This window comes from Boleophthalmus pectinirostris, unplaced genomic scaffold (assembly GCF_026225935.1).
Source record: "Boleophthalmus pectinirostris isolate CB_2022bp ecotype Guang Dong unplaced genomic scaffold, ASM2622593v1 HiC_scaffold_2, whole genome shotgun sequence".
Lineage (NCBI taxonomy): Eukaryota > Metazoa > Chordata > Actinopteri > Gobiiformes > Gobiidae > Boleophthalmus > Boleophthalmus pectinirostris.
Window position 1 is genome coordinate 14507101 of NW_026571152.1, and position 27969 is coordinate 14535069.

Sequence of the window (27969 nt, forward strand, 5' to 3'; positions counted from 1 at the left end):
TTTCCTCTCCTCATTTACCCTCATGATTTGGAGTGATTCGTGCATGTCTGAGTAATCTTTAATTGCTTATTTTCAAGACACCATTTTGCCCATTAATCTCCATTTACACTGCCACCGGTACACACCCACTCCTCTGTACTTACTTTGATTGAGTTTTCTTAATTGGTGATACTCATAGGATTCGGCAGCAACATATAGTCATTTTGGCACAAATGAAAAAAATCTGCTAGTTTGATATGCAGCTATTCATCGGAGGTCCCAGCAGCACCGCTCTTTGTTGAGATGATGTTTACGCCAACGTTAGCTCCCATTGGACACCACAGTTTTTTAACACTTTTTTCTGTTATTAAATTAGTTTTAGATCAAAAATGTGCTTAAAAATGTGAACATCATAACTGTATAGCAGACACAAGCACATTATGTCTTCTTTAAAATGAGTTCTTACTTTGGCTTCTAAGGCAAAAGTAAAACAGACAGTCTTTTGAACATTTCTTTGAAATGATGATCTAAAAGATTCGGAACTCGTAAAAGAGCCGAAAGTCCTGTCGCTAGTGGGCAGAGGTCTGACTAAGGAGGAGGATGTTTTTACAGGGACACTACATTTCCTCTGCATACTCTGCCCCTGGCCTCACAACTGTACACAGCAGTGGTCAGGAGACTACTGTAAACATTATACACCACCAATAGGGCTCTGATTTCTGAAACTTTAAAGTGCAGATTAATTCATATTTGCACATAAATTATCCTGACCTGAATCTTTTGAAGGGTTAAAGGCATTCCTCTTGAGTTATCTAAAGAAGGACTTACAGTATTCTGAACTAAGATTAGATTAAAGGGCCCATATTACGATGTTTTCTGATCTATGTTATTATGTGGTTTCCTCATCAAAAACATACCAGGAATTATGTTTGTTTCAGTCAAATGTTTAACACACAAATATTTAGGCCGAGTTTTCTCTTAAACGGAAAACACTCTTTTCCAACTTGTGATGTCATGTGGTAATACAGGAAATGCTCTGTACCCTTTCACTAGAATCATCTGGATAATTTCAGACCAGGAATTTACAATCTCTACTAAGGAACGGGTAAAAGGTGTATGCTGACTTGAAAACTATGTCTTTATGACAGAATGGATTCTTGTGAGCTTTTAGCCATGTTGGAATGTTGTTACCGCATAAAAACATAGCTGTAGTGGTGTTTTGTTTCATTCGCATAAGTTTAAGTAAACCTTTATTATTCCAATTCTAATCTGTCTGTCGTCAGTGCTCAAAATCTTCTGTTCTACCTTGGGATGTCATGTAGTGGTGTTTTTCAAGTTAATGGCTACCTTTTACGTAGCCGGGCTGGTGCCACCTAGTGCCTCCGCTCAATATCATTTCTCTCCAGTGACTAGGTCAGGAATCGGAATATACTAGATGGTTTGCAAGAACCCCGAAAGTTGTAGACCGCACACCGGCCAATCAGTGAAGAGCTGTGAAGCCATGACATCAAACTCAAGCACCTGTCTAGGTCCTTTTTGTGGTACAGCACAACAGTAAACAAAGCGATCGAGATGGATGTAGACGAAGCCATACATTCTGTGTTGGCAATGATTTCCGAGATTTAAAGCCAGAACAAAGAGAATGTTTGGTGAATTGTATCAAGTGGAAACACGTTATTGCCCTTCTTCCTAAGGGATTTGGCGTATTACATATGTCACAATCAAATTGCAGCGATTGGTTAAATAAAAAAAAATACCCACCTACTGTCGAGTGAATGAATCCTAATGCTGCAAGGAGTTCCACGAATGAAACCGGCTGATGACTCAGGCTACCTTTTACCTTTAATTCACTAGAGATTGGAAGTTCCAGCTGCCTCCATTCAGATTTAGAATGTTTTTGTTTACAAACTTTTAAACTCTGTGTAAATCATGACTAATCCCAGTCAAAGTCTAACTGTGACTGTGGACCAGACCAAGTCCAAACAGGATCAAAACAGGACATAAACAGGACTTTACAAACAAACAAATGTCAACCTATCCTTCTGTTTTTTGTCTCATATTTAAAGTTCACATGGCTATCTTGAAAAGTACAAGTTTGAAGTATCACCATTATTAAAGAGGGGGTATTTTACTTCTATGGGATATTCATTGTTAACATGTAACATATTTAGATCACCTTGTTACCTTTTACTGTTTTCCAAATGCTATAATCGCTAAAACAATGTATTAACATGTTTTAAAAGTTTCAGTTTTGTTTTTGACGCTCTTAGCCTCTTTTTCCTTTGCTCCCCACGCTAAGACACTCCACCAATTGTTGTGTGGGAGCATGGGTGACGTAAAGCTTGTAGACAAAGCATTAGAGAATTTTGCATCTTACCTGTAAGGAGGGTTTGAACATGGCCTGGGAGAGATCGCTAAAATACTCAAACTCCTCAATTATCTTATGCATTCTAATTATTCACATTGAGGAGTTTCTGAATGATTTTCACAACTCTCAAAGACCAGAGCGGTGTTTTGCTTCATGGTAAAGCTAATAACAGCTAGCACTCTAATGTGCTCTTCCTGATTTTCAGACAATAAACTCTGTGATTAGATGCAGACAACACATACCGGACTTATTCTGACCTCAAGAACTGCTTGTACAATAGGCCTAAATCTGTACTGGAATAATACAAATTTTGCTCAGTACACATGGGACAAAATTGGGTACAGGGCCTTTAATACAAATAATCATTGTATATTGTTTTTATACCTTGAAACACATGCGTTTGGTTTGTGTTATGCCACTAACTGGGTGTTAAATTATTTAAACCTGCAGTATGAAACTCTTAAGACAAAACGTAAACCTTTTTTAAAAATATATATTTCAGATGTTTTTATTCCATTTAAAAGTGTACAAAAAAACAAACTCTCATTTGGCATAGTGGACTTCTCTTTTGTTTGTTTGTTTCCTTAATTTCTAATAATCCACACTGGCAGAAAACGTATCTATCTCAGAGTGAACGGAGAATGTTCCCAAGTATGTTTTTAACTTTTTTTTTTCCCATGGAATCATGCAGGCGACATGCCACCTCCAGAAAGTTATTTACTGTACCTTTAAATGGCTGATAGGTGTTCTGTATTTTCCTGAACTATTCTGACCTCTAGTGGCGACACAACAGCATTACAAAGACACAGCCTGTTTGGATCCCTCGTCTGTGCCTGGTTAATATTCCTCGCTTCCTGTTTTCTCTTTTCCAGCCTTTTCCATCTGCGCATAAGACTGACGATTCTGTGGTGCCAAAGAACTAATATATTTACGCCTTATCTAACTTATCTGACATCGTAATGTCTTAAGAAAGTCTATATTTGACTTTGAATGTGCGTGTTTTGTCAGACAGCAGTCAGTGAGGAGGAGGAGGAGGGTCTGAGTGCACGATGTGTTGTGTAGGAGTGGAGAGTGGAGCGCGCGTTACCAATGGCGATCTAAACCATGCGTCAAAGTTTAACCCAAACTAACCGAGGATGAAGTCTGCAGAGCTAAGCGGAAAACAACACGACTGAACAGCGTTTCTGATGATTATGTACTGGTCATCGAATACAGAAGTAATATCCTTGGGTTTCTTAAAGATGTGAGTATGAGGCTTTTGTGTTTAATTTAAAGAGGGCATATTACAAAAAATAAATGTTTTTTGGGGCAGTCTAACATGTTATGATGTTGTTCCCTCAACAAAAGCCTAAAAAGGTTTTAGATGTAATCCATGCAAGCCTCAGTATTTTAGCGATCGTTCCCGGTCCATATTCGAACCCTTGTTATGATGCTGTGCAAAGCTCCGCCTACAAGCTTACGTCTCCCATTCTCCTACACAACAATTTTCCATAAATATACAAAAAAACAGGATGCAAAACAATACACAACTTGACCTGTTGATTGCATTGCATTGTGTGTGTGGGGAGTTACTCAGGGAATAAATTACATTACTTTAAATTATAAATCCCATTACTGTTAAAGTTTCTGATAATTTAATACTTTTATTACATTACTTTAGTAATTCCCTGGACCACTACTGTGTACATCTACTTGAGTAAGACTATTTTGAAGTAACATTACTTCAGTACTTGAGTATATTTTTTGACTACTCAACTCGGGGTGTAACGATATTCAAGTCTCACGATACAATATCGTCACGGTATGAACATAACGGTACGATTTATTGCGACATCGTGGGGAAGCTCACGATATGGTGAGGAAGCTCACGATGTAACAATATCCAAATCTCTCAGTACGATATTTTCACAATATACATCTCACGGTACGATATTTATTGCGATACTTTGTGGAGGCTAAACAGAACTGTGAATATGTTACTTTTTCCTCTTAAAATGCCTTGATAAGACTTAATTCAAAGAACTATTTATTTATTTATTTTATTTATTTATTTATTTCGGTCACAGATATATTTTGACATTAATTCACAAACAGTCATATTTAACATACACAGACTAACTAAGACTTAACAGTGCTTAGAACTGTTATTTCTACACTGAAATGGAGCAAAGGATCATAGTCTATGTAGTTCCCTTTGTCTTTTTTTTTTTTTTTTTAGCTAGTGCTACAACTCAAAGAGACTTGTAATTTTGTATATTGTGGTGGTCCACAATATTATTGTAAAAATCTGTAGGCTGCTGGGTAACCTTAATAATATACCTTTATTCTTGGTTTTGTCCTGGTTTGTTCTAGTTTAGACATTTGGGCTTCTGTTTAGTGTGGTCTTGGTTTAGTCCAGGTTTAATCCTGGTTCAGTTCTGGTTTGGTCCTAGTTTATTTCTTATGTGATTAAGAGTCTTGTCAAATTAAAATGTAATTAATACTTAAGTAATGGTTTTTCTGTCAGATCTGAGAATGGACAGCAGCAGTGGAGGGGAGGAGCTGAGTGGAAGTCCCCCTCTTCCCCAAACCTCCAAGACACACGCCCTCATGTCTCCAGAGGAAAAACTGCAGCACTATGACATATCAGCTCAGGCACATGAAGACAGCAAGCAGGTGAGTGTGCAAAGCGAGTGTGGCAGTCTACTACACAGTCCAATTCAATTACAACAGTTCCCCTATTCCTTAAATGGTATTAAACACCTTAACTCCTCCCACAACCACATTGCTAATAAAGCGGCTAAACGAGCTGTAGTCTGATTGGTCTAACAGGTATCCACACTTCAAACTGCGCCCCTGCAGCCAGGTTTATGTAATCAGAAACCCTTGGCTTTAATCAGAGCAGTGCTGCATGATGTGACAAACCATTTGAAATTGCACTGCCCACTGGAGGCAGTACACACTTAGACACTATGGTATTAAGGCCAGAACATGATACAATATAATAATAACAAACAACCAATTCTAAACAAGATGTACATGATTAATAACCACATTGTGAATCATTTGTGTCCACTCTGTCTCCTCAGTATGACGCTTGCATACAGGACCTGGTGCGGTGCCTGGCTCTTGTAAAGCTGGTCTATGGAAAGAACCATTTAAAACTGGCCCAAGCTCACAGCCGCCTGGCCAAAGCCTACCTCCAGTTTAAAGGTAAAACTTCTTTACACATATCGTCCTTAGATGTTGCAACCTTGTGTTGTTGTGTTGTCAGATTGGGGTGTCCAGGCTTTGGAGCACGTCTCTTCAGCTCGTCAGGTCCTCCTCCTCTGCTCCGGGGACAGACACGAGCTCAGACTGTGCCTCCTGAACCTCTGCCTCATTCAGGGACAAGCTGCTCTGCTCACTGACAAATATCCTTTTATGCAAAATTGACTTTTTAGAGCTTTTAAATGTGTTATAATTGTTTCCCTCACCATTTTCTTACCCAAAGTTGTATTTGGAGTGATTTGTACATGTTTGAGCAATCTTTAATACCTAATTGCCATATTGCCGACCCCTATTTTCAGTGCACCCTCTGCTCTGTACTTACTTCATTCTCCAATTTTATTTTCTTAATTGATTATATGTGTAGTCATTTTAGTTCAAAATTTTAAAAAAATCTACAACTTGCTTGCTAGTGTGATCTGCAGCTATCAATCCGAGGTGCCGACACTTTGGTGTGATGACATTATGGCGGCAACATCTGCCCCCAGTGGGCAAAATCAGAGGACTTTTATTAAGTCATTGTAGATGAATATTGCTTTTTAAAATGTTAACATAATGTAGATTATAACTATATACCAGACAGAAAACAAAATGTCTTCTTTAACCTTATCACCTTAAAAGGATCACTGAAACAACATTCTAAATAAAAGCTTTAGGTTATAAATTTTAAAAAGCCTTGGATTTTTACAGCATTCACTCCACACACAGCTGGTGGTAAGATACTTGTGTAGCCACAACTGCCCTGGGACAGACTGATGAAAAGAGGATGCTCATGGTCACTATAAGTAGCACACACATTTATACTAGAAAAGGTGGGTGACATGTCTCCCAAGGACACAATGAAAGCACTTGGTAAAGGCAGAGCGTAATTCCTATCACATAGCTATCAGCAGTTAGCATTGTTGAAAATGGAACATTTTCATGTTTGCTTGTTTGCAGTAGTTTTTCTATCTTCACTCAGCCTCTTGTCCTTGACATGTGCACTGTGTGTGAGGCAGAGAGTGCATTTCTCCAGGCAGAGCAACAGCTGGGGCCCCTGTGTGAGAGCAGGGCCCTTCTCCAGGAGCAAAGCACCCAGACTGAGCTGGAGGTCTGCACCGGCCTCTTCAGGTTAGACTCAAGGCACTATAACATACATTTGTGTGAGTTTATACTTATATATCAGTTTACTTTATTACAAAATTAGAATACATGCAGAGAAAAAAACAGCCCAATTCAATTAAGTAATATTTTTGGTTTAAGAAAGTTAGGGATTTTACTTTTTTTACTTGCTAAATTTGAAATTATGATTTTGTCTAGAAAACCATGATATGATTTTATTTTATCTTTTATTTTATGTTCCATGTTTTATCTGTCTCTTTAGCAACTTTGCACATACTGTATTATGTATAAATCAGCAGAGCATGAGGAGAGCATCAGGAGTACCTGATAGGCACAGATAAAGTAGTTTGTCTCTTTGTTGCCTTTCATTGCTAACACCACTAGGGGGCAGTGTCTTCTCATAAAGTAAAAAGGACATGACCTTAAGTTGACCCCAAATAGCACGTTTGGTTTCAATACTTTGGGGGGACATTGCACTAACTTGCGTTCATTTCCTGTAGAGTGATCCTAACATAAACCCTCATCTAAATCAACCCAAATCTTATTTTGAACTATGTCATTGATCTAATATTGAAGAATTTTCCTCATGAGGACCTGATTTTTAGGCTCACAAAGCACAAAAAGTTAAGTAATTGTAAACTGATTTCAGTCCTCACAAGTTAACAGATAAATATATGCACAGAGAAACTTAAAACACAAAATCTGTACATGAAACTAAATAAATAAACACTGAAAACTATGCATAGAGATTCAAAGATAGCTGAGCCCTGTGATTGGCCAGTGTATTCCCCTGCTATCCACACCTCACTAATGGAACTGAAGATTCCCTGTTTGGAACAAGGTGTGAACAATGCAGATTTTCCGTAGTTGTACAATCTGTTACAATGCTCTGCCAAGAAAATTGTTCATCAAGGTTTATTTGAGCTGTAGCTTCGGGCACGTTTCTGTAAACAATCCACCACACTATATGCTCCAGAGCTCTCTGTTCCTCTATTTCTCTCCCTTTCTCTGTGTGTGTGTGTTTCTCTCTAGTCTCTCTGCCTCTTCTAACTCTTTCTATCTGTTTTTCTCTCTCTGTCCATCTCTCCCTCTTTCTTTCTACTCCCCCCATCTCTCTCTGTGTGTCTCTCACTCACTCTCCTCTTTCTCAGCCCTTCTTTCTCTAACTTTCTCTCTGCTTAGTTTGTGCTATGTTTATGCAGTCTCTCTGTGCCTCTTCTCCCTCTTTTTATTTGTTCAATCTGTTTCTCTCTTTGCCTCCTCTCACTCTCTATCTGTCTCTTCCTCGATCTTCCTCTGGGCTTCCCCTCACTCTCCCTCCCTCCCTATCTCTTTGTACCCTCTCTATGTGTCTTTCTGCCCTCTCCTCTTCTCTCTCTCTAGCTTAATTTGTGTTATGTTTATACTATTGCTTCATCTCTCTTCAGCCACTTTCTTTCTTTCGCTCTATGTTTTGTTTGTGTTTATACTTTTCTCTCTCTCTCTGTCTCTCTGTCTCAGCTCAGTTGTTGTTTATACTGTTGCCAGTGTCATTTCACAATATGGCTTCTTTCATCTGCAGTGGTTTAAAGTGCTTTACAGAATGCATTAGAGACAGAATGGCTTTAATGACAGTCAGAATCCCACTGGGCTTTTGGAGCAGGCTCAATTCCACAAACAGCTGTGAAGTGAGAAGAGAGGAAATGATTTTGAACAGTTTATATCATTCACAAGAAATATACATATACAACTGATTTGCAGTAGCTCATTTTAGGAAAGTCCAATGTTTTGTAAAAGCAGCATGACTTAAAAAAGACATATCCTTTTTTGAGGATATTTTGAATTCAACTATAACAATGTTCACTGCAAACTGTAATATTGATCTAAAACAGCTTAATAATCTAAACAAGGATATTGACTTCCTGTTTAAATCTGTAGCACTGAGAAGCCCAGCCTCTTCGTAGTGGCATTTCACCATAAATTTTCACTTACATTTTTATATTGTTGAAAAATGGCTACGTAACATTATTATAGCCTACAAGTATGACCTACTATTTGAATTTACAGAAAGTACAGCGAGAACACTGTTAAAACATTTTATACATTACTATAATATGCTTCTTAAAGAGAGGTTATTATACAAACTTGACTTTTTGGAGCTTTCTACCGTGTTACCATTGTTCCCTCATCAAAAACATGCCTGAAGTGGTTTTAGATATCATCATCCATGCTTGTTTGACTATTTTAGCGGTCTCTCAGGGACCCTATTCATACCCTTCTGTTAGTTTTTGTCCGATACTCCGCTCACAAACCTTTGACATTTATGCTCCCACTGGACAATTCTCCATAAATATACACGCTGACTGTGCTGTGATCACACTCTGAAGCTAATAAACTATAAAAGGTAACATGGTGATCTAAATGTTATGTGTTAGCAGTGGATACCCCGTCATCTTTAAGTCTTTAACCAAGCCAGGCCCTGTTGTCGGAGCAGAGAAGCACTCACCGCAAGAGAATGTGACTGTTTTTGTTGCTGACTTGTTTTGGTGATGTGTAAAAAAATGTGCACACTGTGGTGGTATGAGTGTGCTGTGTGTCTTCTTTTTCTTTCTCTTTTTCTCTCTCCGCCTTCTCTTCCTCTCCTTTTCTCTCCCTCCACCTCTTTCTCTCCTTCCCTCCCTATCTCCTTTCTCCCTCTCTCTGCCTAAAATATCATCACCTCGCTCTCTTTCTCTCTCGTCTTTTCCTCTCTCTCTCTTCCTCCCTTTCCTTCCCTCTCACTCCTTTCCTCAGTTCACTCCTCCCCCTCTCCTTCCCCTTCCTTCTCTCTCTCTCCCTGCTTCTCTCCCTTCCTGTTTGACCTTCTCCCACTCCCTCTCCCCTGCCTTCTCTCTTTCTCCCTCTTCCCTCCCTCCATCTCTCCCTCTCCACTCTCCACTCCCTCCATCCCCTCTTTCTCTCTTGTTGAGTGATGACACACACTTTGGCCCAGCTCTAAAGCGGTCATGTCGACATTGTGGCTCGGGGCTATTGTGGAAGTTTTCAAACAATAGTGTGTAGTGTATGCTCAGCTCTTCATCCTTAGATTCAAGATTATACTTATTAAACACCAGCAGGAAGCCACATTAGGTCATGTTATTGTCTTTGTGTAAAGGTGCATTGTGCAATTTTTCTGCTTGTCTCCATGGAGATGTTATTGCTTTGTCCAGAATGTTCCACAGTATAGATGTCACCTACAGTATTTATCACAAGAGAGACAAGCAGGTTACGCTCCATTACAGTTAGATTATTTAGATCTGTGGAAAGTTACACCTATTCACAGAAGGAGTTACTGTATTTCTGAGCAATAAAAACATCCATAATGAATAAATGCTAAATGGATGTGTTTAATGTCATAGCAACATTCCAGGAAAAGAAATAACATCTCCACGAAGACAAGTAGGTCACCAGAAAAGTTGCACAATGCACTTTTAAGTCTGCACTAGGTTGTCAAGCACACTATTCTATAGACTTTTTTCACAATAGCTGGAAGTGCTGCGATGTACAGTAAACATCACTTACAGTAATGCTTTTCTATGACAATATTTCTGTGGAAATGTCTCATGTACTTTTCTCCAGCATCATAAATCTGCGCCATCACCAAATCTTCTGTCCATGAAGAATTTATGTAAAGGCTAACAATGACTAGCATTAGTGAACTACTCTTCAGCAAAACTAACGTTATGGTCATGAATAAATATATATAAATAAATATTTATCCACAAGACAAAAACGTAAAGGGGAACAACGACTAGCAGTAGTGAATTACTCCTGAGCAAAACTAAAATTATGGTCATGAATAAAACATAAGTAACTTGTTAACTCAGACTGATTCTACAATTAAAATTAAAAATCTATTTCATGATGTAGATATTAGCATAGACAGAGAGATTTGTGCAGTTTAATGCTAAACATGTCATCTGTGAACATCTGTAACATTCAAGCTTGACAACCTTGTGCAGACTTAAAAGTGCATTGTGCAACTTTTCTGGTGACCTACTTGTCTTCGTGGAGATGTTATTTCTTTTCCTGGAATGTTGCTATGACATTAAACATATCCATTTAGCATTTATTCATTATGGATGTTTTTTTCATGACCATAATTTTAGTTTTGCCCAGGAGTAGTTCACTACTGCTAGTCATTGTTCCCCTTTACGTTTTCGTCTTGTGGATAAATTCTTCATGGACAGAGTATGTCCTTTGTGGACCTTGTTGGATGAAGATTTGGTGATAGGGCAGATTTATGAAGCTAATGGAAAATACGCGAGACATTTCCACAGATATTTTGACACAGAAAAGCATTAACGTAAATGACATTTACCCTACATCACAGTACTTCTGGCTGTTGTGAAAAAGATCTCTCTGGATGCTTAGAAAATATAGTATAGTATATAAGAAGTATACTTGAAGAGCAAAAACAGAAAGGCCACTTGAAGAAGTCATTGGAGGCTTGCAGGCTTAGTATAGTAATATTTTCAAAAACAAAATTTATTTCACTGCCATCAAAATATTATTCCATCCCTCCTTGATAAAATCCACAATTCACAATACATTATTGTCATTGATAATATCTGTATATAGTAACAAAAAGAAAAAAAAATGTTTCTAAAATAACAGTTTTTAGGGCTATTAATAGCTAGTTAGCAGGGAATGACGTTGATGGTTTTAACAATTTGGTCATCGCTACAGTTGTTTACATATTGTCACTGTGTCCTTAGACAAGATACTTCACTGATGTTGCTTATGAATGAATGGGAAGCTAAGCTGGGTTGGACCTAGAACTTGGATAGGAGACCATGGGAAATACTAGGTGGCACAAACTGCAAAAATTCAAAAAAAAAAAAAAAAAAAGTGGTGTGTACGTAAGTTGGAGCTCATTAATGTTGCAATTGTGTAACTTTTCTGGTGGAGGGTCTGTCATCTGCTGGATATGTAATTGCTCTGTCTGGAATGTTCCACAGTATGACATAAACAGCTCTGCCTTACATTTATTCAGTTACAGGGGGGTTTATATCTCAAAAATATCTAGAAACACAGGCATTTTGACAGTGGGGTTGCCTCTCCACTGATCTGACCTGTAACCACTGCTTTGGTCTCCATGAAGACAGAAAGGTTTAATACCATACTGTGAAACATTCCAGACAAAGTATTAACATCTCCATGGAGAAAGGCATTTGATGGACCCTCCAACAGAGAAGTTACACAGTGCACAATTAAAGTAAAATTTTAAAAAAAGTAGTCTTCCTTCAGATTAGTAGTACTTTCCCATGGCTGTGTTCTGGACACTCACCAAAGACCCATGGAGCTCAGTAGGACTCATGTTACTAAACTTTAATGACATTAACTGAGTGTCAGGGAGACGACAGGGCTGGTGTGGTGTGGACGGGGCCAGTGGTTTGTGCTGCTGAGTGGTTGGAGACTTTGAGGTGTTCTTGTTGCTCATCAAAAGGAGTGTTTAATATACAAAGACAGAAGGGCGGGGTGAAGGACATGGCTTACAGTTTGGTTAAAGGTTGGAAAGTATGAGAATTAAATGTGAACACAGAGGCACTGGGGAATTATAACATTAGGATTATAACATTATAGTACTTTTGTGGATTTTCTATGATGATAATAAAGTGCACCTTAACCCTAATCTTTGGTACTCCCAGAACCTTGCTCAAGATCTGATGAAACATAGTTAAATGGCTTAGATCATATGTGCAGAGAAACTGAAACATTTCTTATTTACTATCAAAACTATACAATCCAAAGCAAACCTTATTATTATAGTTTATAGCATGGTCAGTGAGAATTCTAATGTGACGTTTTGGGCATTATTTCTCTATAACTACACAGATATCTCCTCTGTGTTTAATCCTTACATGTGTATCTGCCCCTCACTTGTAAATGTGTTTGCTTATGGTTATTGTTTGTGGTATCTAAAAATCACAATTCTCCATGGAGATGTTATTGCTTTGCCTGGAGTATTTCATAGTATTAACACACCCATTACCATTTAATCCACTCATACACCTCCATCCCTCTGCCCACCACAGACCACATGTGTACTGTACTGTACTTACTCGTGTTTATAGAGAGGAGCTGCTCTTTTCTTGCTTCTGTGCTGTTAAAACACCAGCTGATCATGTCCTTTATTAACTGCTGGACACATGGTTTACAGGGCCTTTGCTAACGTGTGTGGAGTGCAGCAGTGAATCTGATATTGACCCATAACAGTGTTACAGAGCAGAGCTGATGGAGCTGGGACAGGCTTGGGTCTCTCAACCCAAACATGCATCTGTACTAAGACAGTGTGCCTAAAAAAGTGTCACTGAACTGGGTTTAGCTGACTTTTATGTAACAGCATGGCTCTAAAACAGAAGAACAGTTTTAAATATATGACACAAGTTTTTTTTCTCACTACATGGACAGGCCTCATGTGAAAGCACAGAACTTCCAGAATTCATTCACTGAGCTGCAGAGGCTGCACTAGCATTAATTCATGATTGTCTACAGGAGATGGTGTTCATGTAGTGACCATTCAGATCAGAGAGTTAATTTAAACAGCACTGAACCTGGCAACCCAAATGAGAGACTCTGATTTGACTCTGACTGGATAAGAGAATTTCCACTTTTGTAATTAAGAATAAAACAGCATTACAATTATTATCAGCTAAAGCTACATTTTATGGAATCAAAATTTTACATTCAGTTACTTTCACTTAATTCTTTCTAGTGTACCTAATAAAATATCCAGCCAACATGGTGCTTGTCTGTAGGTGTTTCATTATTTTAAGCAAATACATGTGTTAAATGACTTCATACTCTTGCAGCTGTCTGTTAAGGATATGCCAGAGAATTAGGAGCGGAGAAACTTTGGCCCCCAGGGGACACTGCCAGGGGCCCGCTGTTGCATGTGAGTGAGTAGACAATGAGGGAGGAAGCATCTTAGTATAGCCCTCTGCGCTGTGATGTGAAGCACTGGCACTGAGCCTACAGGCTGTCCTCCTCAGGCTAAACAAACACCAGATCTGTAGACTTTTATGGCCGGAGCATGTACAGTCATTCAACTTAGACTAAGTGAGAAGGAAGAGGAAATTCTGTTTTATTGTAGCTTTTAAATATTTTGGACTTGGATTATCTTTGTGTCAATTCATTATATTTAGAACTTGTATGATGGTATAGTATGTGAGAATTCACATCTTTTGAAAACAAAAAGCTGCATAGTTTTTGTCAATGTGACATTAAAAATTTGCTTTGCAGTAGTAGATGGTTTCACACCAGTTACACCTGCACAAATTATGTCAACTGCTTTTGTTATTGTGAATCCATGAACAAGGTACCTTAAGCAACAAGAAGGGGATTGCTCTAGTTGAGGGTCTTGGACCAGAATATAAAGCACAACAGACAACTGTTACATCTGGGACAGTCCAATCACAGCCGTTCATTTATAGGTAATGTCTCTCAATTTTGGAAGACTTGAATTTCCTTCGTGATCAATAAAGATAATAAATAAATAAATATCTATCTTTCTATCTATAGCAAATAGTAGTACTAATAAGAGTACTTGATAATGTTTATGATGATGTAGCATGGTGGATTCAAAACAAGTTTCCTTTTTATTTTGATTTACTTAAACTCTACTCCAAATAAGTTTTAGACGCCCAAACTTCATCATAACATGAAAAATGTCAAAGTCAGTGTAGCAGAGTGTGTTTCCTTTAACCAGCTTGTTGCTGTTTTGCAGGGTGTACAGGAGACAGGGTAAACCCAAAGAGGCTCTGTCCCAGTGTGAGCGCTCTCTGCAGCTTCTGAGGGACATGAACCAGGAGGACATGACCTGGTCTGTGTACAGAGACATGTCCCATATCCAAGAGGACCAGGGGAATGTGGACACAGCCATAGACCTAATGTCCAAGGTAAGAAGTGTCCACAAGGCTGTAGTCCATGTGAGGGGGAGTATAGTGGTGATTAATATTATGGGATGCATCAGTTAAATTAGGTTTCAGCATGATCACACAGGGGAGATATTTTATAAGGCCTGTGACATGAATAACCAACCAGTAGTGCGAGTGTTTCTATTTATAGAGAGATTTATAGAGGAGATTTTGGTGGCACTGCATAGTCTGAAAAAACAACTGCTGAATAATATTTTTTGCCATCTGGCTAATAATTATAGAAAAAAACTATTAAGTATAGCAAATGTAATCTAATAAAATATAAAGCACTCATTAAAGATGAAATAATACATATTTTGGACTATTTATAAAGCAAATTATTCTATGGACACACGCATCCATAACATGCACAATTGCACCGCTGTGCCTGCAATGTTCCTTATTATGGCATTTACTGTAATGAAGCATGTTTGTGAAGGTAGTTTTGAGCAATAAAAACATTGTCATGGAATAAGTGATATAGATATAGATAAACAGATGTGATTAATGCCCATTGTGGAACATTCCACATAAACCTCTCCATAGAGACAAACAAGTTGTAAATCTTTAAAGGGACAGTTCAGAATTTTGGACATAGGTCCTCATTTCCTAGTTAGCCAAAGTGTTGGAGACTTGTGGAGACACTTTTTTAAATGTTCCATTCAGTCCATGAATTTGCAGAGATCGCTGGTGCTAGGCTAGTGCATGTTAATGGCCATAGTTATCCTGCCACTAAAAACACCACTCCACAAAACACCTGAAGCAAATCTATTATTACACCAAACTATCAATGTAAATGTCTGTGTTGATAGAATAATGTTTGAAATAAAACTAATCTTGCATCACATGAATCGTCGCATGTTGAGGAACTACTTTCTCTTATATCAGTCCGCTGCTGCTGCCAAGCTTTCTATCAGGAAGTACAAATCATTGCTGCTGCTCAGACATAAATCCTTCAAATGCAAGGTTGGTTTTATTTCTAAAATTATTCTATCGACACAGACATTCACATTGACAATCTGGCGTTATAATTGTTTTGTGTTCTGCTTTATGCAGCGGGTAAGACTGTTTATAGGGCACGCTAACTATGGCTGTTGACATGCACTAGCCTAGCATCAGCGACCTCTGCAAATACAAGAACTGGAAGGAATGGTTTAAAAAGTGTCTCCACACGTCTCTCAACACTCTGACTAACTAGGAAATAAGGCCCTATGTCCAAAATTCCAAACTGTCCCTTTAAATTAAACTCTGGGCCCTATTTATATCCTATCTTCTCACATAATTCTTAATTATGCCATATCAACCTTTTAGAGCTTTTAAGGATGTTATAGCTCTTTCCTTCTCATTTTCCATCTTAATTTATCTTTATTCATTCATGTCTATATTTATTCTCCAGATACGTGTCAAGTTTTCACTTACACATGTTTGTTTATTATGTGCATTGAGTTGCTTTAGAACACATGCTTAATGATAGGATCCATGTATTTACCTCATAAGCGATGTTGTTGTTGTCTTGAGGTCTTGCTAAAAGTCATTACTCCTTAAAGTCCATAAATACACAGGGGCTTTACCAGTGTCACTAAATGTGTTGTGTAATCCCTCCACATCCCTGATCTGATATGTGATCTGTCTTACCCCCACCCCCTGTGTGTTTGTAACAGGCCCATTCCATAGCTCTGACCCGGACCCCCCCAAGGCAGAGGGAGGGAGCTGGCCTGTCCCACAGACTGGCCCTGCTCATGTCCACTTCAGCTAACAGCCAGCACAATGGTGAGTCTATGCTCCAGTGCCATGTCCAGAACCCAGCACATGAGGGTTTATCACTGTCTTAGGCTCCCATTGTGTTCTATAGGTCAGACTGTATAGAATGGAATCAGTTTGAGAATAGTATTGGTGACATGTTGTTTGTCACACTGGAACATTAGATTAGTAGTTATAAATGCTTGTTCCACAGTGTAGGGAGTATAGGATATGGAGTAAACTTTCTTTCTATAGTGATATTAGTTGTCTGCAAAAATGTATTATGTATGTACAACTGAACATGAGTTGCCATTGCCTTAACCTGTAGATAGAAGAAGCATACAAGTTTTCTCATTCTCAGTATAAGGATAGGCCACGTATCATGTGAAATCTGAAAAACCTCCAGAATTCACTCACTGAGATGCAGAGACTACAGTAGGCTAAGGTACACTTTATTGTCCCCATAGGGAAAATTGCCCTCAGTATGGCATTGGATGGGTTAATACCACCTGGATTTCAACATTGAAACTGGTTCTGAACAATCATCTTAAGGTTGAAAACACCAAATTATAACAATGTGTCAATATTTTTAAATCCAAGAAAACATCAGCATTTGAATTGTTATCAGTAAACTCTATATTTAATTTGAACAGAACCTCGTATCTTGGGACACAGTTAGGTCATGTTTATGGAATTTAAAATCAAAATCTTACATACGGTTCCTTTATAGCACTTGCAGCCTTTCAGTTTTATTCAAGTCTGATTAGCAATAGAAATGGATGGAGTTTATCCTTCACCAGTCATAACAATTATAAGGCAGATGTAATTTTTTTTACTTTTCTAGATGATTTAATGTAATTTTCTTAAAGTTACCCCCTTCCATAACTGTGTGTAGAGAGTGCTGGGGATTACTTTGAGCAGAGCCTGTCCTTGTACCGAAGCAGTGCGGGAGAGAGGGACCTGTCTTACCTCTCTGCTCAGGACGACTACTGCCGCTATCTGCTCCTGAGAGGCCAACATGAGGTGAGAGTGCCCCCCCACCACCACCACACCACACACACACCACCATCACATTCTATCAGCCCAACGTAAACTATAATTACGCTGTCAGTCGGATCCTATTACCTACAGCTATGTTTATAAGTGCCATGGCAACACTCAATCTGTTTAGAGCTCCTGTGGTTTGCCTGTACACAGAGATGGGGTAGTACTCTTGAGTGAGCATCGCCATAGTAACATCCTGCCCCAGTGATCATGTTTATACTAAGGAAAAGATACCTATAAGATACTTATAAGATGTTATTGTAGTGTACTTACTATTGTTTTTATTCTTTGAATTTCTTCTTCATCCACTCTTATGTCTCTGTTTGCTTTTCATAAAACTAAGTCTTGTTGGATTAGTGACTGACCCTATTAGGGATGCAGGAAATTCAGGAAATTTGGCTGGATCTGGTATCGGCCCCATGATATTGGTTCAGTCGTTATCCTGTTAGACTATTTACTGGCTGCCTTAGGCTGAAAGTGTCTTATATTACATAATATAGAACTTTAATTCATACAAAGCTGTTCAGTAGTTACTTGCAAGAAAAATACAGCTACATAACACAATAGGGTCCATTTTGTGATTTGTTAACTGGGTTTTGGGGGGAAAAGCCATTTTCCATCCCTACACTGGCATCAGTTAAGAAACTTTGTGTTTTTTTTCTGGCATCTTTCTGGCATTGGTTACTATCGGGTATTGGCAGATACTTAGAGCCAAAGAGTCTGTATTGAAGCTGAAAAGGCTGGAAAGCTCAAACCTTATTTCAAAATCAAAATCAGTGATCAAAATTCACAAACCAGCAGAGGTGGGTTGAATAGCCAAACATTTTATTCGTGTAAGAGTGAAAAAGTATTTGGGAAATGTATTACTTTTAGAATGAGAGTAATTGGTGGGATGTAACTAAGTTAACTGGAAGGACAAACCCTTAAATAAAACAAAAATGAAACTAAATTAAACAAAATCATATCTGAAGGAACAGTCTAAGAAACACAAATGTTAATAACGATTTCATATTGTCAACACTCAGAGTGGGAAGAGCAACAAAAACTTTTACTCCAGTAAGGGTACTGTTACACTGTACAATATATTACCCAAGTAAAAGCACTGTTACTTCAACAGGAATATTACTCAAGTAGGAGTAAAAGTATGTTGGTAGAAACATACACTGAAAAGTACAATATCTTACTCAAGTAAATGTACTACCCACCTCTGCAAACTGGGAATGTGCTTTGGTGATGTTGTGCAACCTAATACAAAAAAATTTTTGGGCAGAACAATAGTGCAAACCTGGCAGACCAAATACATAAATTATTGTTGGAGTGAGTGGTTTAAAGTGACAGGTCTTATAAAATGATAGGTGTTATTGATTGACAAGTATGATAAAGTAACAGGAGAACAGATGTATTCCATTTTGTTGTGGCTTAATTTAAATCAAAGAATACAAAAAACGCCCCTGGACTTTTCCCCGACGAATCAACCCATGGAAAAAAATTGAGCATCGGGGAGGGGGAGTGGGGGTTATGCTTTTCTAGAACGTACAGATTGCCACTCCTCCCTTGGATGACACTTAAAGGTCCTTTATTTTGCAAAACTAACTACTGTGTGCTTTAGGCCATGTTACCTGTTACCTCCTCAAAAATATATCTGGAGCTGTGTTTTGTTTCATTCACACATGTTAACCTTTAATTGTTACTCCAAATCACCAAAGCTCAAAATGCTCTATTTCACTTACCTTTTATCTTTTGTTAAGAAGACATTCACAATTCTGATTGAAATTATTCAGATGATTCTTGTGAAGGTGTATGGATCTTAAAAGGACAGTGGAGCACTTTCTGTAGTAGCACATGATTTCACAAAGTGGAACAGAGTATTTTCTGTTTGAGAGAAGAACACAGCCTAACTATGCAGGATTTGTGTGTTAAACGCATGTGAATGAAACAGAACACAAGGCCAGTTATATTTGTTGAACAACATTTTCACATAGATCAGAAATAGCATAATATAGGCCCTTTAATCTCTCTAGTAAAAACAGGTTATCAGCTGAGTGCGGCTTGACACCTCTTTGACACCTCTTTGCTAAAGCTGTACTTGGCCCCCTAGCATTGCATCCTTCTCCTGCCTAAACTGCCTGAGTTAGGGTGTAAACCAGGGCTTGTCATTGTTCTAACTCAACTTTGTACGTGTAGGCATGATACTGTGCTCATATAACTGAATGTACGATGTCACAGTAGCCCGTGTGCTCGTCCAAACTATCTGTACTGGTCATAAACACTGCCCAGTCAAAAGGTCAACTCCTCCAGCTAAGGTAGTCCTGAACAGGTTTGGACCAAGCTCTGGAGATGGGTCACAATGCTCCTGACAGTTTTCCCCCATAGCGTTGGAGGTTGGGTCAAAGGTAGACAGTAAAGTGTACGTTAAAGAGTCCATCTGTTAGGTCCAAAACATGTGTAGCTTCCCTAATCCCCACTACAGGTATGGATAAGGAATGCATCTGTCCAATATTGGAAATTTTGCAGATTTTTGACACTGATTTTTATTTATTTCTAATTTTTTTCATATGTGAGATCCAGTTTGTCCTCAGTGCATCAGGTTTGTCTTTCAGTGACATGTATCTCATGTGGAGCACCCACATCACTGTCATGATACAAAAATTTCTGTAGTAAGAAAACTCCTTACGCAATACCAATTCCGATACTACAGTGATAATGAAGAAAAAAAAAATTATTTAGACATAGAATGAGCTTTTCAACATTAAATCATAGTACTTTCTTTTATGTTACCTTGTCTTATATCTGTGTAATCTGTCAGTCATCCAGGTAGGTTAAATTTTTTTGTATAATGTTAAAATCAAGTTTGGACAACCCTAGTTCACAATCTTCTTCTGCTCCACAACATTCTTTGCTTTTTTCTTGATTATTTCCATCTGTGAGGTGAGTTCTCCCCTGTGCTTCTCAGAAATGTATTATTGAAAGCTATTTTAATTTCATTTTAATCAGACCCACACTACTCTACCCTGTGTTGTCCTGTTGCAGAAATGTGTGGAGCTCCAGAGGGCCTCTCTCTCCTCTAAGCGTGCCCAGTTCGGTGAGCTGAGTGCTGGGGTGGCTGACACGCTCCAGCTCATCGCGAGTGTGGAGATGAGCAAAGGAGAGCTCAGCCAGGCCTACAGGAGCATGAGCCAGGTACGCTCACATGTTTCACTCAGCTATCTCCTTGGAGACAACGCAAGCCGATCAAACTACAGATCAAACTATAGATCAGAACTGTGGAGAGGCAAACTCAATAAAAATGTGTGGTTGTTAAAGTATTTTTTAGCTGGGAGCCATAACAACACCTGTAATTGAATAAATGCCTAAAAGATTAATTTAATGCCATACTGTGGAACATAACAAGCAACACAATCATATCTCCATGGTAACAACACGTGATAGACTCTTCATCAGAAAAGTGCATAGTGAATATTTAAAGCAGCACCATCCAACTTTTCTATTGAAGAGTCTGCCATTTTTTTGTCTTCTTGGAGATGTTTTATTGCTTTACTTAGAATTTTCCACAGTATGGCATTAAAAGTACAGTGTATCTCCATGGAGCAGCAGGAGATGCCACCAGGCCAAGTTACAGGTCAGGTAACATCTCCATGGAGAAAATAAGGCACTCCTCACCAAATCTTTAAAGAGGGGAATATCATAGCAGCTATCCTGACATAAAAGTTGATGTACACTCATGTTGCCTTTATTATTAGTTATTATGTATTAGTTTTTAATTGATTTATTTAGAATGGCTTAACATAAACTTAATGAAATGCAGAATAAAAATAAAAAGAACAGCAGTGAGGGTTCAAAAGAAAGTCTGATAAAACAAAGATTTGAACATACAACCTCAAACCATTTTAAACACAAATACAAAATTACATATTTAATAATAATTTTGAACACGATTCGCTAATTAGATAGATCTGATTACATTCCAGTGGCTAACCGAGTGACAGCAGAAGAGCTTGTTGTATATTTATATTGCACCGACATTTGCCAGGGTTTATAAGTGTCTATTTAAATGAAAGGTTAGCACGCTGATCAAAATAAACAGAGCACTCTAGTCACGTCGAGCTGTGTTATTTCCTCCCGGAGTCAGGTGTCTGTTGGCAGGGTGCTGTATGCGAGTGGAGGGTGCTTCACCCTCCCCCCTGAGCCCCCCACCCACCCTCACAGTTCTCAGTGTGTGGACAGGGAGGGGTTTAGGGGGAATAGTTGTCAGATGTCAATCAAAAGAACAGTGACCTCATTAGTGTGGCATGCTTCATGTGCTACACTCTCTATGAGCAGTCTCCTGTGTACACTCCAGTGTTACATAACGACTCTGGATCAGTGTCAGTATAAGGTCCATTTGGTAAACAAGCTTATATTACACATCTCAATGGGACTTTCCAGGTAAAATAAAGGTTACGTTCTTATATTGTATTCACGTACATTCACGTACACATTTCCTCATCAAAAACGTGCTGTGACAGACCAGTCCAACTCATTGTCATTCAGATGGAGTAATGTTATATAAAGGGCCTATAGTAGGCTATTTTCTGAGCTATGTTGTAATGTTTTCTCATTACAAACATACCCGGAGTTGTGTTTTGTTTAACTGACACATGTCTAACATATAAACCCTATTTATGCTGACTTCTCTTAAATGGAAAACACTCCACTTTCCCCTTCTCTCTTGTAATATCATGGGTTAGTACTCTTCTACTCTTCTGTGTTTTTAAACTCTATACACCTTCACTAGAATCATTTGGATGATTTCAGCCCTGGAATTGCCAATCTCTACTGAACAAAATTTAAAAGGTTGCTGTTAACTTGAAAACTACCTCTTCGTGGATCAAGGTGGAACAGAGAATTCTGAGCTTTTGGAGATGTAGACAGACGTTTAATAATCATGAGATAAAAGTACTTAGTAAAGTGCCTATACATTTAAAGGGAGTTCAGCAGTCTGACAGCTACAGGATTAAAAATTGCAGAGGCCAGATGTTCTGCCCCGCTTGTTATAACATCTCCATGGAAATGTTATAGCATCATCCTTAATATTCCACTGTATGAAACACATCTATGCTGAATTTATTCAATTACATGTGCTGTATTGCTTATGAAAATATCTTGAAAAATGCATTGTTACAGTGAGCGGGATAGCCTCTTCATAGATCTGACCTTTTACTTAGGCAAGCTTTATTGATTTACAAATGACAATTCAATTACAGGTGTTATTAGTGCTAAAAAATACCTTGAAAACATGCATTTGTACTGAGTTGGTTTGCCTCTCACTCTGAACTGACCTGCATCTTGACCTGGTGTGTGTCATGCTGTGGAACATAAGTGTAAGTGTGGAACATTCTCTCAAACTTTTTGGCCACAAATAGACAGAAATACACCACCCATGGAGAATGTTCTGAAGTATGGTTATAACTTTGTATTTCCATGGAACAGTGCAGGTGACGTGACTCCTCCAGAAAGTTACGCAGTGTTGCTTTAGGTATATGTACATGAGTGTGAATATAAGATCCTCTCACTCACCAACAACAGTGCAGTGAAAACACAAGTCCACTTTCTTTGAGTAGAGTGGAAACACTGAGATGGTTATGTAATGTGTCTCTTTCCATAAATGACTGCATATGTTTGAACTATGAGCTCATTTCTGCTCCACATCAAATCTCCAAAATGTCCCACTGAAGGGGAGGGAAGGGGGCCCTCTAAACCAGTACCAACCTGCCCCAGTGTGGTTGCTATGGAGACAGTGTTGTTGTTATGCTTTAACATAGAGGGTCTCCAAGTATAACAACATGACCCCTCTCCTCCTGTGTTCCCCTGACCCAGCACTGATAAGTCCAGAAGTCCCCCTCTGAGACTGGGACTATCTGGGCCTGGCCAAAGGAAGCCTGTGAGGGACAAAAGACTGTGCCACCACGCTAACATTAGTTCCAAACTTTTTCCTGTTTTGGTGCAGAGGAAAAAAGCGCTTCCACGTCGCCCATAGTAACAGAGACACACAGCAGAGCCAGATGGAGCAAGGCCAGGAGAGAAAGCAACTTTGTGTTTCATTTTGAAACCTGTTGTGATTTATGTGAAAGCTTTATTCAACTATAAAAGCCCAAACTAATGGAAATTTATTTTGATTTAGTCTTAGTTACTGATTGACTTATTGTTACTCGGTCAATTAGGATGAAAAGTTCTACAACTATTAAACGCGAAACTAAGTAGCCCATAAATCATAACAAAACTATGTATTTTTAGATTCTTTTAGTACTTAGGTGCACTGTGTAACTTTTCTATGGGGTCCAGCACCTGCTTGCAGATCTAGTTTATTTCATTACAGTTTTCTTATTTCTTAAAAGATACATTGAAAATAATAATGCTTTACACTAGCCTTATTAATGTGCTTTACAGACTTTACAGCCTCTCAAAGATCTACACTGTAATCATTATTCATTCAGCGGTTACTATTGCGGTCAGACTGACTGAGGTTACCAATCTGCACCATCAGCCCCTCCCACCAATACCAACACTCTTACACACACCACATTCATACTTGGCATAGGCTGTTTATAAACATGAACCTAACCTGCTAGCCGCTGCATTCCAAATAGGAAGTGAATATGGGGGCACTTCCGGCTCCATCAACTCTGGCGCCAATTGACTTTACACTAAAATTTTCAGCCCTGCTGACAACCCCTATAACTACTGCAGTGAGCCTGGTCATTTTAGTCAAATGATGATGCTGTTTTTATTTCTCTGTTTTGTCCATAAATTAATTCCTATTCCTAATATGGAACTTGGCTTCAAATTCTCATGGGCTTCATTTCTCTGGAGACAAATGCTATGAGTGACGTCACACTCCCTTAGTCCACTTCTTTATACAGTCTATGATATCAGGCAGTGTGGGGGAAGTGAAAAACAGAACTTGGTCTGAGCAGGAATTGAACATCTGACATTTTGTGAATTTCATTGTGAGTGGGCTCGCCACTCCACAGATCTGACCTGTAACTTGGCCCAGTCGTGTCACCTGATTGTCTCCATTGTAAACATGCATGTTTAATGCCATTGCGTGGAACTTTCCAGGTGAAGCAATAACATTCTCATGGAGACGAGCGAGTAAAAGTAGCACCAGTAAAAGTCCAATGAGATTCATTTGGTCTTCCAATATTCTATGTTATTAGGTTCCTAATAACATACACCAGTAAAAGTGTATTGCACTTTGAATACATTACAATTTGGAAGTGTCTTGCCCAAAGTTGCCAAACAATATGAGCTGGGATTGAACTGCTTGAACTGAGTTTTGAATGCTTTATTGCTGAGTCACTGCCACCACACAGTTTCTCAAGAATACAAAAACATGATAATTTATTCTTTGTTTTGGTCCCACACAGACTGTGTGCATTAGGTCTCCCAGTGACTCGTGGGTGTGACTTGTGTAGTAACAGAACCCACCTGTTTTAAATTTAGAGCATTCTCCCACTGTTTAGCCAACTTTGTGAGATCAGTGTTTTTCACGTATCACTGCTCGCCACATGTGAAATGGATTACTGTAAATTATGATTTTAGATAACGCTCTGTGATTACATAAGGGTTTAAAGGTTCTATATTGCAAAATTGACTCGTGAGCTTTAAGCCATGTTGTTACCTCCTCAAAAACATACCTAGAGTTGTGTTTTGATTTATTCACACATTTTTGAGTACCCCTTTATTATAAATCTGGCTAAATCTCCAAAGCTCAGTATGTTGTGTTCCACCTTGTGATGTCATGTTGTGGTAGTTTTAACATTAACAGCTACATTTTACCTTTTATTTAGTAGAGATTGGCTATTTTAGGATTGATGATTATACTGCAAGTTAAAGACACGGTGGAGCACTTCCTGTATTACTACATGACATCCCAAGTAGGAACAGACTGTTTTCTGTTTGAGAGACGAACTCAGTCTAAATATGAAGGGTTTCTGTGGTAAACATGTGTGAATGGAGCAAAACAAAAGTCCCAGTATGTTTGCGATGAGGAAACAGCATTATAACATAGATCAGAAAATACCATAATATGGATCCTTTAAATTTATATTTTTCTCTTACTGTTTAGCCAACATTGTGACATCATTGGTTTTCACATGTCACAGCACATATGAAATGGATTAATATAAATTATGATTCTAGATAATAAAGCTTTAAAGTAAGACAGTCTGAACCACATAATGAGTCAGTAAGGACAGCTTTATTTGTAGCTGCTAGCTTATCTGACAAATTAAGTTTCAGTTTTGGTTACACTGGCTCAGGGAGGATGGTTGGGTCCCTAAAATACATTGAATCGGGAGACAGGAGAGATCTACACTCTGGATTGGAGTCAGGCTATACTGGGATGTTTGGTGCTTAATGTGTTGCTATAGAAACACTCTATTCCCTCCATGTGTATTGAAGTTCTCATGTGTCGCACTAAAGAAAGAATAAACTAGCTCCACTGGTGACATTACTAGAACTTATAATGTGATAATAATCTTTTTGTTAACTCAAATTAAGATTAAAGTTATGAATTCTCATCAACATTACTTTACTTTTTGCACCACTCTCCCCTTTTCTTTCTCTCTCTATCTCTCCACTTCTCTGTCTCTCCCTCTTTCTCTCTTCCTCCCCTTCTGTTTTACCTCCTTGCTGTCTTCCTCTGTCTGACTCCACTTCTCTGTCTCTCCCTCTACGCTCTCTCTCTCTTCCTCCCCCTCTGTCTCTCCCTCCTTGTTTCCTCCTCTATCTCTCCCTCCTCCTCTCTCTCTCCCACCCTCTCCTTATTTATTCCGCCCATCCTCTCTTTTCCTCTCCCTCTCCTCAGTGCTTGGAGATCCAGAGTGTCCTGTTCGGTCCACAGCACAAGAAAACGAGAGCCACTCAGAAGGCAGTGGACATGTTGGCTCGGTACGTCTTTTGGCATTTGTTTAAGTGCATTACAAAGGCACATTGTGTAAAAGTGTAATCAATTTAGAAACTTCTTAGGCAATATGAACTTAAGTAAAACAAGCACAAGGGCTGTAGTCTTTTAGTTCTAATGATGTTTACATAAAAATATGAAAAAAGAACTAGTTCACAAAGTTATTCTTTACTTACCTTATATTCATTTCAAGTTTGTAAGCGCATTTCACAATTCTTAGCGAGCAGTGCAAAGTTTTGCTGTGACTGTAAATTTGTCAACCTCTAGCTTGCTTGTGTTTACTTTCTGATTATTGCACAATAAAATGCTTTATGATTAAATGCACTGGGGGCAAAATGCTCCCTTTTAGTAATTTAATAAATGCAAAGGGCATGTCTTTATTTAATTATAATAGGCTAGAGTTGCATGCACAGTCATGTTTGTTTGTCATTCTTGACTAGGAATTTCTTTAGTCGAATATAGCCCTACACAACAGGCTAATCCTCCACCTTAGGCCGAAATCTAGAGGTCCCCAGGTGCTGCTCTCTATCACTCACTGCTGCTGACAGGTTGCCCCTATAGTATTGATGGATGGGTCAAAGGCAGAGGTTACATTTTCCTACACAAACACTATACAATACTTGACTGTATTTGTTTCAAATACATTGCACTTTCCTTAAAAGAGCACATGCAGAAAGTTTGACTAATTAGAAATCAGTTAGTTGATTATGATGATAACCTGGATAGTCTTACATCTTTAGGTTGTACTTTTGTCTGAATGTGTGAGTGCCACAACTAATGCACTGTCCTGCTCCATTTGCAGAACTCCAGAGGTGTCTGAGAGACTGCGGAGACGAGGCCAAACCAAAGTCCACCTAAACTCCTCTGCTCTGTCCCCTGACGATATCTGAGGACATATGAAGGACACTTTAGTATACTCAAGGACACCTGGGAACACTTGAGGATCAGGACATCTAAGGACACCTCAGGGACACCTGGGAACACTAGAAGACATCTGAGGACACCTGAGGACATGTGGCTGGAGCTCGGTTTCATATTTTTCACCTTACCATGAATGTAGATGTAACATATACATTTCAAATGTAGATGTAACATATTATCTTGTTTTCGGTGTAAATGTCCCCACTGCACAGACATCCTCATTTTTAATGTTCAACTCAAAAAGATCCACCACCAGATGTTCTTTTCATGTCTCTTTAATATGTGTGTGCCAAGTCTATGATATGAAAACATCAAACTCAATCAAATATTGATTTTACTGATAACATTTCTAATGCTGCTTTGTTCTGTGTTACAAAAACGCTGCACGTGATGGACACACTGTTTTATGTTATAAATTGGTATTTAGGTTCTAAAGCCGAATGAGCCTGATTTTTACTGCCAGATCTTACAACTAAAACCATTTGGCTCTCACTAAACCCCAACACCTGCAGCTAATCTGAGCTTTCACATGAGGCATGGCCTATCCATAAACTGAGAATGAGAAAAACTTGTATTTGTCCTCTGCAGGTTAAGATACCAGCAGCCCAGACTCAATTTTTAAAACTGTAAGAGTGCAGGCTACATACAGTTCCTTTATGTCAATATGTAAATATATTCTCGATTGATTT

General features: G+C 38.7%; 1 protein-coding gene across 2 annotated transcripts; it reads left to right on the top strand.

The window, feature by feature from the left end:
• Positions 1-3173: 3173 nt before the first annotated feature.
• ttc23 (tetratricopeptide repeat domain 23) lies at positions 3174-27905 on the top strand. 2 transcript variants are annotated; one of them, XM_055155956.1, is made up of 11 exons: positions 3174-3590; positions 4854-5002; positions 5416-5539; positions 5601-5739; positions 6578-6703; positions 14442-14613; positions 16293-16401; positions 17267-17394; positions 20446-20595; positions 26264-26346; positions 27162-27905. In XM_055155956.1, exons 2-11 carry the CDS (start codon positions 4862-4864, stop codon positions 27247-27249), a joined length of 1260 nt encoding a protein of 419 aa, XP_055011931.1. In that variant the 5' UTR covers positions 3174-3590; positions 4854-4861; the 3' UTR covers positions 27250-27905. The 2 variants fall into 2 exon arrangements, with proteins under 2 accessions (XP_055011931.1, XP_055011932.1); XM_055155957.1 differs by having other exon boundaries at positions 5434-5539.
• The last annotated feature ends 64 nt before the right edge of the window (positions 27906-27969 follow it).

What these genes read in the sequence shown, in the direction of transcription:
- ttc23 (XM_055155956.1), top strand. Translation starts at nt 4,862, where the DNA reads ATGGACAGCAGCAGTGGAGGGGAGGAGCTGAGTGGAAGTCCCCCTCTT. An exon ending in GTCTGCACCGGCCTCTTCAG is followed by an intron (nt 6,704 to 14,441) that starts GTTAGACTCAAG and finishes GCTGTTTTGCAG; the next exon opens with GGTGTACAGGAGACAGGGTA. An exon ending in GCAGTGGACATGTTGGCTCG is followed by an intron (nt 26,347 to 27,161) that starts GTACGTCTTTTG and finishes CTCCATTTGCAG; the next exon opens with AACTCCAGAGGTGTCTGAGA.